The sequence below is a fragment of the Toxotes jaculatrix genome, chromosome 13 (genome assembly GCF_017976425.1).
Source record: "Toxotes jaculatrix isolate fToxJac2 chromosome 13, fToxJac2.pri, whole genome shotgun sequence".
NCBI lineage: Eukaryota > Metazoa > Chordata > Actinopteri > Toxotidae > Toxotes > Toxotes jaculatrix.
The window spans coordinates 22,609,493-22,621,532 of record NC_054406.1 but is presented as its reverse complement, the minus strand read 5'-3'; the positions used below and the strand labels follow the sequence as shown (position 1 = coordinate 22,621,532).

At 42.9% G+C, this 12,040-nt stretch overlaps 1 protein-coding gene across 1 annotated transcript; it reads right to left on the bottom strand.

Moving 5' to 3' along the window:
* Window positions 1-971: 971 nt before the first annotated feature.
* LOC121191493 (protein NLRC3-like) lies at window positions 972-11,519 on the bottom strand (the record flags this gene model as incomplete). Its single annotated transcript, XM_041052661.1, has 8 exons — window positions 972-1,060; window positions 2,088-2,621; window positions 2,750-2,796; window positions 4,867-5,040; window positions 7,037-7,210; window positions 9,085-10,888; window positions 11,054-11,282; window positions 11,445-11,519. Coding segments are annotated over 8 exons (3,126 nt in total), but the record flags the coding sequence as incomplete, so codon positions are not given.
* Between the last annotated feature and the right edge of the window lie 521 nt (window positions 11,520-12,040).

Here is a 12,040-nt window from a genome sequence, read left to right as displayed (position 1 = left end):
GCGGTTCAGGGCCACTTCAGTGCCGGCTGGGGAGATGCCAGCGTACCATCAACTTAAGGGCCTGTATCGGCGATCGATGCAACCTGAACCCAAGAGTAAATACCAGGTGGGAGAGACAGCATGCGGTTAGTGGTGCCAGGCGGTTGCAGATCTTTGGTATTACACCTGGCCCACACCATTCCATGGGCGGGGCACTTAGGTCACTACAAGACATATCTCAAGTTGGCCTCTCAGTTCTTTTGGCCTTCAATGTACACAGATGTCCAGGCATATTGCAAATCATGTGCAGAGTGCCAAAAAAACAGTGCCACTTGTAAAGCAGACCGAGCACCTTTGCAGACCATGACAGTGATTACCACCCTATTCAGGAAAATTGCCATGGACATTGTGGGACCCCTAGAAAAAAGCTCAGCTGGACATCAGTACATTCTCATTGTATGTGACTATGCTACTCGGTTCTCATAAGCTTTTCCCCTGCGGTCCATATCTACTGATCAGTGCTCTTGTCCAGCTCTTCTCTCGAGTAGGCATCCCAGAGGAGATAGAGTTGGGCATAACAGCAATCAAGACATCTCCCTATCACCCAGAGACAGGTGGGCTGGTGGAGAGGTTTAACTAGACCCTCGAGAGGACACTGAGAAAGTTTGTCTCTGACACAGGAAAAGAGTGGGACAAGTGGTTACTCTTATTTTTGCCTATAGGGAAGTGTCATAAGCTCCCACTGGGTTTTCTCCTTTCGAGCAGCTGTATGGGTGGCCTGTACAGGGGCCCCTGGATCTGTTGAAGAAGAATTGGGAGGAGGAACAGCCTACCAAAGAGGAGCAGGGGAAAGGGGTGATACACTATGTCCTGCAGTTGAGGGACAGGTTGGAGCAGTACATAGAGGAGGCCAGATTGAACCTCCTGGAGGCTCAGAAGGCACAAAAGAGGCGGTATGACCAACAGGTCCGCCAACGTGAGTTCAAACCAGGTTAAAAGGTCCTGCTGCTCCTGCCCTCAGCATCCGGCAAGCTGCTGGCTAAGTGGCAGGGGCCGTTTGAAGTCACTAGGCCGATGGGGCCTATAACATATGAAATTTTTCATCCAGAGAGGGGGAAACAAAAGCAAAATTACCATGTAAACCTTTTGAAAGCCTGGGAAGAAAGGGGCCAACTTTTTTCCATAACCTCCCTTCTAGCATGTCAGGTGCAAGAGGAAGATGACTCTGAAGGTGTGGTGGAGGCTTGGAAACAACCAGCCAAGGCGGAGCTCTCTCATCTGGATGGCAAGAGACCAGTTGAACTGCAAGTTATATCTGACAGCTTTCCCGAGCTTTTCGCACATAAATCAGGCCATACGGATGTGTTGCAGCATGTTATCTGGGTAAAACCTAAATACGGCAGGCATATTACCGAGTCCCAACGAAAAGTATTATCAGCAGCCAGAGGATTCACTGTAAAACATGGAAAAACAGGGTGAACACCAGGTATACACTGTAAAAATGAAAGATGAAGCTGAAAAACTCTTTAAACACTTTTCAAATAAACTTCACAGCTTCTTGTTTTAGTCAAATTTCAGCTGCTGGTTTTCACTCTCATCTTTTCTGAGTCTTTTTTTTTAAGTTGACTTAAAATTCATAGAATTGAGGCTCAAACTCTTCAGAGTAGTCAGGAGCTTTCTAACTCTGTGAACCTCTGAAAGACAGTTTGACCAGTTTCTGTCTTTGTTTTTTCTCAGATCTTTCAGATAAACTGTGGCAGCATTTTAGTTTGAACTGAATCAGCTCAGTTGTCCCAAGGTTCAGAGAAAGACAAAACACTGATGTTCACAATGATGCTTTTAATGTGAAAGGATGAGATCATGATTAGAATATTAAAAAAGTAAAAGTCAGCAACATTTTTATCCTGTAATAATCGTAGCTTCCATCTTTTAAGGACTGGAAGAGGAAGAAGTTTACAAGGAATCATTTAGAAAAGTTTAACAAATAAACTACTTTAATACATGAATCTGAAAAGGTGTGTGTGAGTGAAAGAGACAGACATGTACAGACTGAACTATGTGTTCAACAGTTTCTCTGACAGGAGGAGACTCTCTCTGCTACACTCTACACAGAGACACTGAGGAACCAGACGACTCGAACCAGAGCCCAAACCCAGGATACAGAGGTTCAGTGAATGTGGTGTTGAAGGTGTAGAGGTGGATCAGTGAGTCAGAAGAGACTCTGTAGAAGGACAGAGAGCCAGCAGGACAGTCCACATACACTGCTACTCTGTCAGAGACAGAGGAGGATGATGATGAGGAGGAGACAGGTGTCTTTTTTTTATTGTGCCAAACAGAGTAACCCTCATCAGAGCAGATCAGATTCCAGGACTGATCGTTCCTTCCAAACAAACAGTTTTCTCTGTCTCCTTTCCTTCTGATTCCTCTGTAACTCACTGATATATAAACCCTTCCACTCCACTCGACCTCCCAGTAACAGCGACCAGTCAGACCATTACTACACAGCAGCTGAGGACACTGGTCAAATCTGTCTGGATGATCAGGATATGACTGATTATCCGAATGTGTCACCTTCCTGTTGTTGTCAGACAGTTTGATCTTTCTGTTTATTGTGTTTGTGTCGATGGTGAGTTCACAGAAATCTGATGGAGAGAAGAAGACACAACACAGCTGTAGTTATTGATCTATCACCTGAACATTGATTGACACATTGAAGATGGTTGAATGTGAGCTGCTTTGTTTTCAGGAATCAAATGAAAACCACACTTACACTTCCTCAGACCTGGTCTCAACCATCGGACTCCACCAGGCTCCACCCTGAAAGGAGGAGGGGGATCAGACCAGCACGTTCTCTTTCAGCATGCAAACATGGACATTACATGGATCTCACACACAGATGGTTTGGTTATTCTGTTCATTCAGCAAAGAGACAAAGGACCTGGAGTCCTTATCTTGGAATTATACGGAGCAGGGAGGTGACATGGAGGAAAGATTTCATCATTTGTCTTCTCCATTTAATATCACTTTTGGTGTCAGACACAACAAAAGATCTCAGAATGACAAGATCAGGATCTCAGAGAGGTTCAGCTGATTATTGATCATGGATATTTTAGAGTTTTAAGTTCTGTTTTGTTACTGTTTAATTTGAGGAAGTTTGAGGTGAACCAGGATTTTATTTCAAGGAGGCAATTGGTAAGGGAGGAGGGAGGGAGTGTAATGTTGGGTTTGGTTGAAAGGTAGAGCTGGGTGTCATCCGCATAGCAATGAAAATGAATGCAATATTTACGGAAGATGTGACCAAGAGGGAGAAGGTAGATGATGAACAGCAGGGGGCCCAGGACAGAGCCCTGGGGCATGCCTGTAGTGACTGGGACTAAGTGAGAGGTGAATGATTTTAGCTGGATGAACTGAGTGCGGCCTGAGAGTGGAACCAGTTGAGGGGTGAGTTTGTGATGTTAATGGAGGAGAGTCTGTCCAGAAGGATGTTGTGTGAAATTGTGTCGAAGGCTGGACTCAGATCAAGTAGGAGGAGAATGGATAGTGAACCAGAGTCGGCAGCCAGGAGGAGGTCATTGGTGATTTTGAGAAGTGCAGTTTCAGTGCTATGGAGGGGACTGAAACCAGACTGGAATTGTTCATATAAATTATTGCAGGATAAATGTGTATGGAGTTGAGTGGCAACTGTTTTTTCAAGAATTTTCGAGATGAAGGGAAGATTTTAAATGGGTTGAAAATTATTGAGATTGTTGGGATCTGAACCAGGTTTCTTGAGTATGCTGACAACAGCATATGGTCAGAGAAAGGGAGGGAGTCTGCTTTGCAGTCAACAGGTGTAACACCTGAGTAGCACATTAAATCCAGAATGTGTCCTTTAATATGCGTGTGAAGGTTAGTATATTGCTGTAGTCCAAAACTGTCCAAACAGGATGTGAAGTCCTTGATGAGAGTATTATTGGCATTGTCCATGTGAATGTTAAAATCTCCCAGAAGTATTATATCTGGTGAGAGTGTGGAAAGGTGAGTCAGCATCATTAGTGTGTTAGCACTGAACAGGCATCTAAAGTCTTTGGGGTTGTTGTGGTGAAAGCACTCTGAGTGCTCAAAGTGGCTCTGTTGGTACAGGAGCAGTTCAACCAGCTGCAGCTCAAATGTTTCCATGCTAGCTTTGTGCTGATGCAGCATGAAATCCAGTCTGAGAAAGTCCTGCTCAGGTCACAGAAAACAGCTGACCACATCTGATTTAATGATTGTCACATACTTTCTCTTAAATATGACACAATGAGTCATGATGAGATACTGAAGTCAGAATTAGAGAAAACCCCTCTTTGTGCTGTTGAATTCAAAGCACTTCCGTTCAGCTGTGACACACTAAATGTTTCCAGCTCTTCCTCCTCTATCACACACTGTCTGTGGCTGCAGCAGGCCTCTCTATACCTGAGGGTGTCCAGTCTCCAATGTGGATCCTTCAGTCCAGCAGACAGCAGCTTCACTCCTGAGTCTCCTGGATGATTGTAGCTCAGGTCCAGCTCTCTCAGATGGGAGGGGTTGGAGCTCAGAGTTGAGGCCAGAGAAGCACAGCCTTCCTCTGTGATCAGACATCCTGGCAGCCTGCAGACACACACAACATCACACAGGAACCCTCTGTCAATACCTGCTGCTCTGTATTGTTGTTCTTTTTTGTTCATATTTTTGTTTTTGGTTCTGGTCCATTTTGGTCAAGGTTCAGTGCATTTAAGGCAAATTCCTGAAATGATGAATAATTGTCTGAGTCTAGAAAGTTCTGCTGAACTTAAGTAAAATTTACTTTGAACAATCCTACACAAGTTGGCTGTTTATCCACTGATGTAAATCAGTTATGAGCAAATCATCAGCTAAACAGGTCCTGACCTGAGAGTCTCCAGGGTACAGTGTGGACTCTTCAGTCCAGCAGACAGAAGCTTCACTCCTGAATCCTGCAGGTCATTGTTACCCAGGCCCAGGTGTCTCAGACTAGAGGACTGGGAGCTGAGAACTGAGGACAGATCTTCACAGCTTCTCTCTGAGAGGTTACAGCTGCTCAGTCTGAAGAGGAAACAATGAAGAAAAAGTCAAATAACATTTGTGTTGAAAGGACAATCAAAGGCACAAAACTCTCAGTTTGCTCATGTCTCAACAAGTTAGAGACATGACAGGTAAATATGACACATAAATAGACATGTACAGTAATGGCCGTAAGTATTTGGACAATTAGACGTGTTATAATCAACACTACAGAACACACTCTGAACTGTATGTCTTGTCTCCATGCTGCATTAAATTAAAGACTTGGTTCACAACACCTGGTCTGATTTTTCCCTCTGCAGGATTAGACCCTCACATTGTTTTAACATAATGATGCAGATGCCACTTTTGTCCAGCCTAAAAGTAAAGTTTGTTACTTTTACACTTGTCTATTGCAATTCCTTATTATCAGGCTGTCCCAAAAAGTCTCTAAAGGCTCTCCAGCTGATTCAAAAAGCTGCAGCACGAGTACTGACAGGAACCAGGAAACGAGATTATATTACTCCTGTACTGGCTTCTCTGCATTGACTCCCTGTAAAATCCAGAATAGAATTTACACGCAGCTACATCCACCACACGACAGTCCCCGAGTCCGACCCAACTAGCTCGACCCCGTGTAACCGCGACACACAACATACAACAGAGATCATAATGTTGCTGCCATGTTTTAAACATGACTGTTTCAGATAGAGAGGTTTTAGATGGAGCTGCAGGGTTTGGTGGAGTTGTGGGGGAAAATGTATTTCTAGCCTAGTTATTTAACTGTGAAACAATCATTATTATCTTATATTGAAAAAATATATTCAAAAGTTAAAAACAGTATTATTATTATTGTCATTATTATTAATAACGATAAAAAAATAATGATAATAATATATTAAAATGTTTAATATTTAATATTTACCGCTTTTCACCGCTGCCTCCACCCACTATCCACTTACAGTTACAGCAGCACACCATCGCTTACTGACGGAGCTGCTCTGTCCATGCAATGTCGGAACAGAAAAATATATATTCCCACAATAAACAGACTCTGAGAGCACGGAACACACTGCAACAGGGTTCCTAACATTAGCTGCTCCAGTCCTCTATCTGTATCAGCAGTGACCATAAATCGGCAATTAAACTATCAATGAAGACCAGAAACGAAAAATGTACCAGGCTGTAAATATGTTTTTTTAGGCTGTAAAGTTGGCTATTTTAACATGGGGTTCAATGAAGAATTGCTCACTTCTGGAGCCAGCCCCCAGCGGCAGCCGAGGAACTGCAGCTTTTTGAACACAGAAGTGATCCTCACTGCTGAAACCTACAACTCCCCCCTTGGTGTGATCTTGTACTGGTTTTGAATCATTATGTCATATGACCTGGAGGTGAATTGAAAAAAAATGATGATATATATCCAAAATTGATGATCAGGAGTGTTAAAATGGAATAAAAAGAGGTGTATCGCAACCAGCCAGTGGAGTACTGTGATTCTGCACTGATTTTGAGTCATTCGTTCACATGACCTGAAAGCTATTGAGTAAAAAATGCTAACATGTTTGACTGTCCACATTAATCCTCAACTTACTCCTTTAGTGAGACCTTATATTAAATTATTAGTACAAACTAAAAGGAATATGAAGCTGTTAATGTTTTTTGCATTAATCTGTGTTCCACTTCCACTCATTTTTGCAATATCTTGTTAAACGTAATATATTTTGTCACAGTTCTCAGTACTTAGTATTAAGTTGAAATCTTGATTTCATAGTGAAATAAAAGTGAATGTCAGTGAATTTTTATCATAGTTTTTATTGACATTAACACTGACATGTAATCATCTAAACCACTTTATAGTAAAGCATAAATGAGTTTCTGTATCTCAGTCAGAGTTCATATATGCAAGCTCTTAAGAATATGAAGCTGAATCTGAGATAGACTGAAACAATCAAAGATTGTATAAACTATGAGAATCATTAGATTATTATACTCAAGAAATATCTGCAGTCATTTCAAACAAACTGGAACTTGATCTGACCTGAGAGTCTCCAGGATACAGTGTGGACTCTCCAGTCCAGCAGACAGAAGCTTCACCCCTGAATCCTGCAGCTTGTTGTTATTCAGGTCTAGGTGTCTCAGACTAGAGGACTGGGAGCTGAGAACTGAGGACAGAGCTTCACAGCTTCTCTCTGAGAGGTTACAGCTGCTCAGTCTGAAGAGGAAACAATGAAGAAAAAGTCAAATAACATTTGTGTTGAAAGGACAATCAAAGTCACAAAACTCTCAGTTTGCTCTGCAGCTCACAGCAAACTAACAGACCTGCATTTGAAAACTGGGCCAAACATCAAACACAGATTTGTTCAGTGAAGCAGAAATATCTGCTCTTTATCCACCTGCTAACCACTGAGGAGTTTCTACATTGATGATCCTCTTCCATTGGCTCTGATTCAAATCCTTTCTGTTTGATTCTATTGGAAACATGACAGTTAAATTTTCAACTCAATTTTATTTATATAGCTCCTTCCACAGGCAAAATTGTATGAAAGCACTTTACAGAGACCTAGAGCAAGCACTTAAGGTGACAGTAGCAAGAAAAAACTCCCTTTTAACAGGAAGAAACCTTGAGCAGAACCTGGCTCATATGGGGGATCCTCCTGCTGATGGCCAAACTGGGTGAAAGGAGGAAAAGGAGGAAGATAAGACAGCTGGGAATGGAGGAGAGGAGGAGAAGGACATGCAGCACATAAAACATGACACAAACAGGGTTAGCAGTGAACAATGTTAGAGGACCAGCATTCAGATTAATAAACAGTAAGTGGATACTGTGTGCTCAGCCGATTACAGTTATGATAGGAAACAGAGCACATAAGCAAAAAGCTGTCATGATTGGTAATTATTTACATTAAAGTCTGCATAGAATATTAATCCAACATGTATCTGTAGCAGAGTGGAACATTAAACATAGTAATGTGTTAGAAATTGTAGACCACAGACAGAGAACATGCAGCTCCGGAGCCAGAGATTCCTGCAGAAAGGTACAGAGAAAGAGAGACCAGAGAGAAACAAGCACAGGACTACGGGACAGAGAGGACACAGAGTTAATGACATGGAATAAAGGTTAATAAATGTGAGAGTGGGTCTGAGGAGAGAAAGAGAGAAGAGGTGTGCAGAAGATCATAGGAGGTTCTACTTTTAGAGATTGTGGGAACCATAAGCAAACCTGCAATCTGTTGGGATAATATGGTACTATCAGCTCTTAGAGATATGAAGGAGCCTGGCCATTGAGGGCCTTATATGTAAGGAGACGGATTTTAAAATCAATTCTGGATTTTACAGGAATCCAATGAAGAGAAGTTAATACAGGAGTAATATGATCTCTCTTGCTAATTCCAGTCAATACTCTCGCTGCAGCATTTTGGATCAGCTGGAGGCTTTTTAGAGAGTTAACTGGACATCCTGATAATAGGGAATTACAGTAGTCCAGTCTAGAAGTAACAAAAGCATGGACTAATTTTTCAGCATCACTCTGAGACAGAATGTTCCTAATCTTCCTGATACTGTGCAGGTAAAAGAAGGCGGATATAGGTCTGTACTTTGCTAAAACACCAGTGTCAAGAGAAGGCATATGACACAATCAGTAATAAACATGACATGTACAGTCAAGGCCGTAAGTATTTGGACAGTTAGAAATCTTTTTTTCTTCGGGCTCTCACCACATTCACTTTAAAATATAATGATGGATATTACAGTCAATGACTGCAAAGATTAAATAATAAATATAAAATCTGATAAATCTGATGATGTCTCACTTCATGTGTATTTGTCCAGTTACTTTTGAACCACTAAAAGGGCTGAATCTCCCACACAGTTCTTTCTATACTGATGTCAACCTGCTCAAATTAGAGCTGAGACTTGGCTCTTTAATGTAGGATCCATTATTTTAATTCAGATTCAATGTGCTGAAGCTCAGAGCTCAGAGATGATGATAAGGAATTAAAGAAGAGAGGAATTTATTTTCCCTCCTGCTGAATAAAATAGCAGAGTCTTTATATAATGATGAATAAATCCAACTATCTATACACTTACAGAGCTTTGTTAGAGGCTTTGACAACTGGCAGCAGCTTCAGAAGAGCCTCCTCTGAAGCAGAGTATTTCTTCAGGTCAAACACGTCCAGATCTTTTTCTGATGACAGTAAGATGAAGACAAGAGCTGACCACTGAGCAGGAGACAATTCATCTGTGGAGAGACGTCCTGAACTCAGGGACTGTTGGATCTGCTCCACTAGAGAACGATCATTCAGTTCATTCAGACAGTGGAACAGGTTGATGCTTTGCTCTGCAGAGGGAGTCTCTTCAATCTTCTTCTTGATGTACTGGACTGTTTGCTGATTGGTCTGTGAGCCACTTCCTGTCTGTGTCAGCAGACCTCGTAGGAGAGTCTGATTGGTCTGCAGTGAAAGACCCAGGAGGAAGCGGAGGAACAAGTCCAGGTGTCCATTTGGACTCTGTAAGGCCTTGTCCACAGCGCTCTGGTAGAGCTGCGTCTGATCAGGTTTGTATCTGAACAGGTTAGACCACAGGGAGGTTGATTGTTCTTCTAACAGCAAATTGACTCCAGAGTTGATGAAGGTCAGATGGACATGAAGAGCAGCCAGAAACTCCTGAAGACTCAGATGGACGAAGCAGAACACCTTGTCCTGGTACAGTCCTCTCTCCTCTTTAAAGACCTGTGTGAACACTCCTGAGTACACTGAGGCTGCTCTGATATGGATGCCACACTCTGTCAGGTCTGATTCATAGAAGATCAGGTTTCCTTTCTGCAGCTGCTCAAAAGCCAGTTTTCCCAGAGACTCAATCATCTTCCTGGTCTCTGGACTCCAGTGTGGATCTGTCTCAGCTCCTCCATCATACTTAACATTCTTCAGTTTGGACTGAACCACCAGGAAGTGGATGTACATCTCAGTCAGGCTCTTGGGCAGCCCTCCTCCCTCTCTGGTTTCCAACACATCCTCCAGAACTGTAGCAGTGATCCAGCAGAAGACCGGGATGTGGCACATGATGTGGAGGCTTCGTGAAGTCTTGATGTGGGAGATGATCCTTCTGGCCTGCTCCTCCTCTCTGAACCTCTTCCTGAAGTACTCCTCCTTCTGTGGGTCAGTGAACCCTCTGACCTCTGTCACCATGTCAACACACTCAGGAGGGATCTGATTGGCTGCTGCAGGTCGTGTGGTTATCCAGAGGCGAGCAGAGGGAAGCAGTTTCCCCCTGATGAGGTTTGTCAGCAGCACACCCACTGAGGTGGACTCTGTAACAACAGTCAGGATCTCAGTGTTGTGGAAGTCCAGAGGAAGTCGACACTCATCCAGACCGTCAAAGATGAACAGAACCTGGACCTCTTCAAACCTGCAGAGTCCTGCTTCTTTGGTTTCAGTAAAGAAGTGATGAACAAGTTCCACCAAGCTGAACTTTTTCTCTTTCAGCACATTCAGCTCTCTGAACGTGAATGGAAATGTCAAGTGTATGTCCTGGTTGGCTTTGTCTTCAGCCCAGTCCAGAGTCAACTTCTGTGTTAAGACTGTTTTCCCAATGCCAGCCACTCCCTTTGTCATCACTGTTCTGATTGGTCCATCTCTTCCAGGTGAGGCTTTAAAGATGTCTTCTCGTCTGATGCTTGTTTCTGGTCTGGCTGGTTTCCTGGATGCTGTTTCAATCTGTCTGACCTCATGTTCATCATTGACCTCTCCAGTCCCTCCCTCTGTGATGTAGAGCTCTGTGTAGATCTGATTCAGAAGGGTTGGGTTTCCTGCTTTAGAGATCCCCTCAAACACACACTGGAACTTCTTCTTCAGAGTAGATTTAAGTTTACGTTGACAAACTGGAGCAAAAAGTCCTGAATGAACAAACAAGAAACAACATCAATGACTAATTGATAAAGAAAACATGACATGTTCATCCCCCTAAAGAACACACATGAACATATTTCCCTCCATGTCTTGAGATGTTAGTAAATGTCCCATTTGTCCATCATGTTGAATCTTTAGAGAAATCCTCTTACTGCTGTGCAGACAGTCAGCCAGCTCCTCCTGCTTCATTCTCCTCAGGAAGTTCACTGTGATCTTCACAAAAGCCTCTCTGCTGCTCCTCCTCTGCTCTTCATCCTCACCGTCCAACACCTCCTCATCCTCCCTCTGACTCTCTGAGCATTCTGGGTAATCTGGACTCACAACCTTCTGGATCTTCTTCAGCTCCTTCTTCACAAAAGTGACAATGTTCTCCTCCAGCAGCTGGAACAGAAAACTATATGAATGACACAATCAAAGTAAAACCATGGAGCCAAACATCAGATCCATGTTGGACACACTGACAATCCACTGCTCTAAAAAGTGCAGCATGGAGATTATTGTCAACACAACAGATGTCAAAGTAGTTGTTGTCCATGTACAGACCATAAATATGGAGTCCAGGTGTGTTTGATGCTGCTGGGCAGACTGAGCACTGGGAACCTCTGAGCTCTCCTGGTCCACTCTGTGGAGGAATCATGAAGAATTAGCTCACATTATGTTTGCAGCATCTGTGAGCGTTTTATGGTTTGTACACAAACAACTGCTGCTTTTATGTTCTGTGGTGACTGTCCTGATTAAAGCAAACACTACTGTGCTGTGACATTCTCAATGAGAGGAAACAAGCAATCAGTTCTGTACCTCATGACCTAGAGTCATCACAACAAGTCCACCTTTTAAATGATGAGTTTTAAGGACTCACACTGGGTTTGACAGAAGTCTCACCTCTGCTACAGGACACTAACACAAACACTGGAACTGGATAGGTGCTGAGTTACAGGGAGTTTTAGTTCTGATCTGAATGACACATATAAGAACATAAGAAGTGCTTTTCTTGAAAAGAGAAACATCAACTTTGTCACTAAAGCCTGTGTTTCAGCCTGATCATGTTCATATACTGCGTCATTCATGAAGCCTGGAGACAAAACACAATCACTTCATCTTTCATAGAAGACCAGTTATACAGGACAGCTGTCTGATAC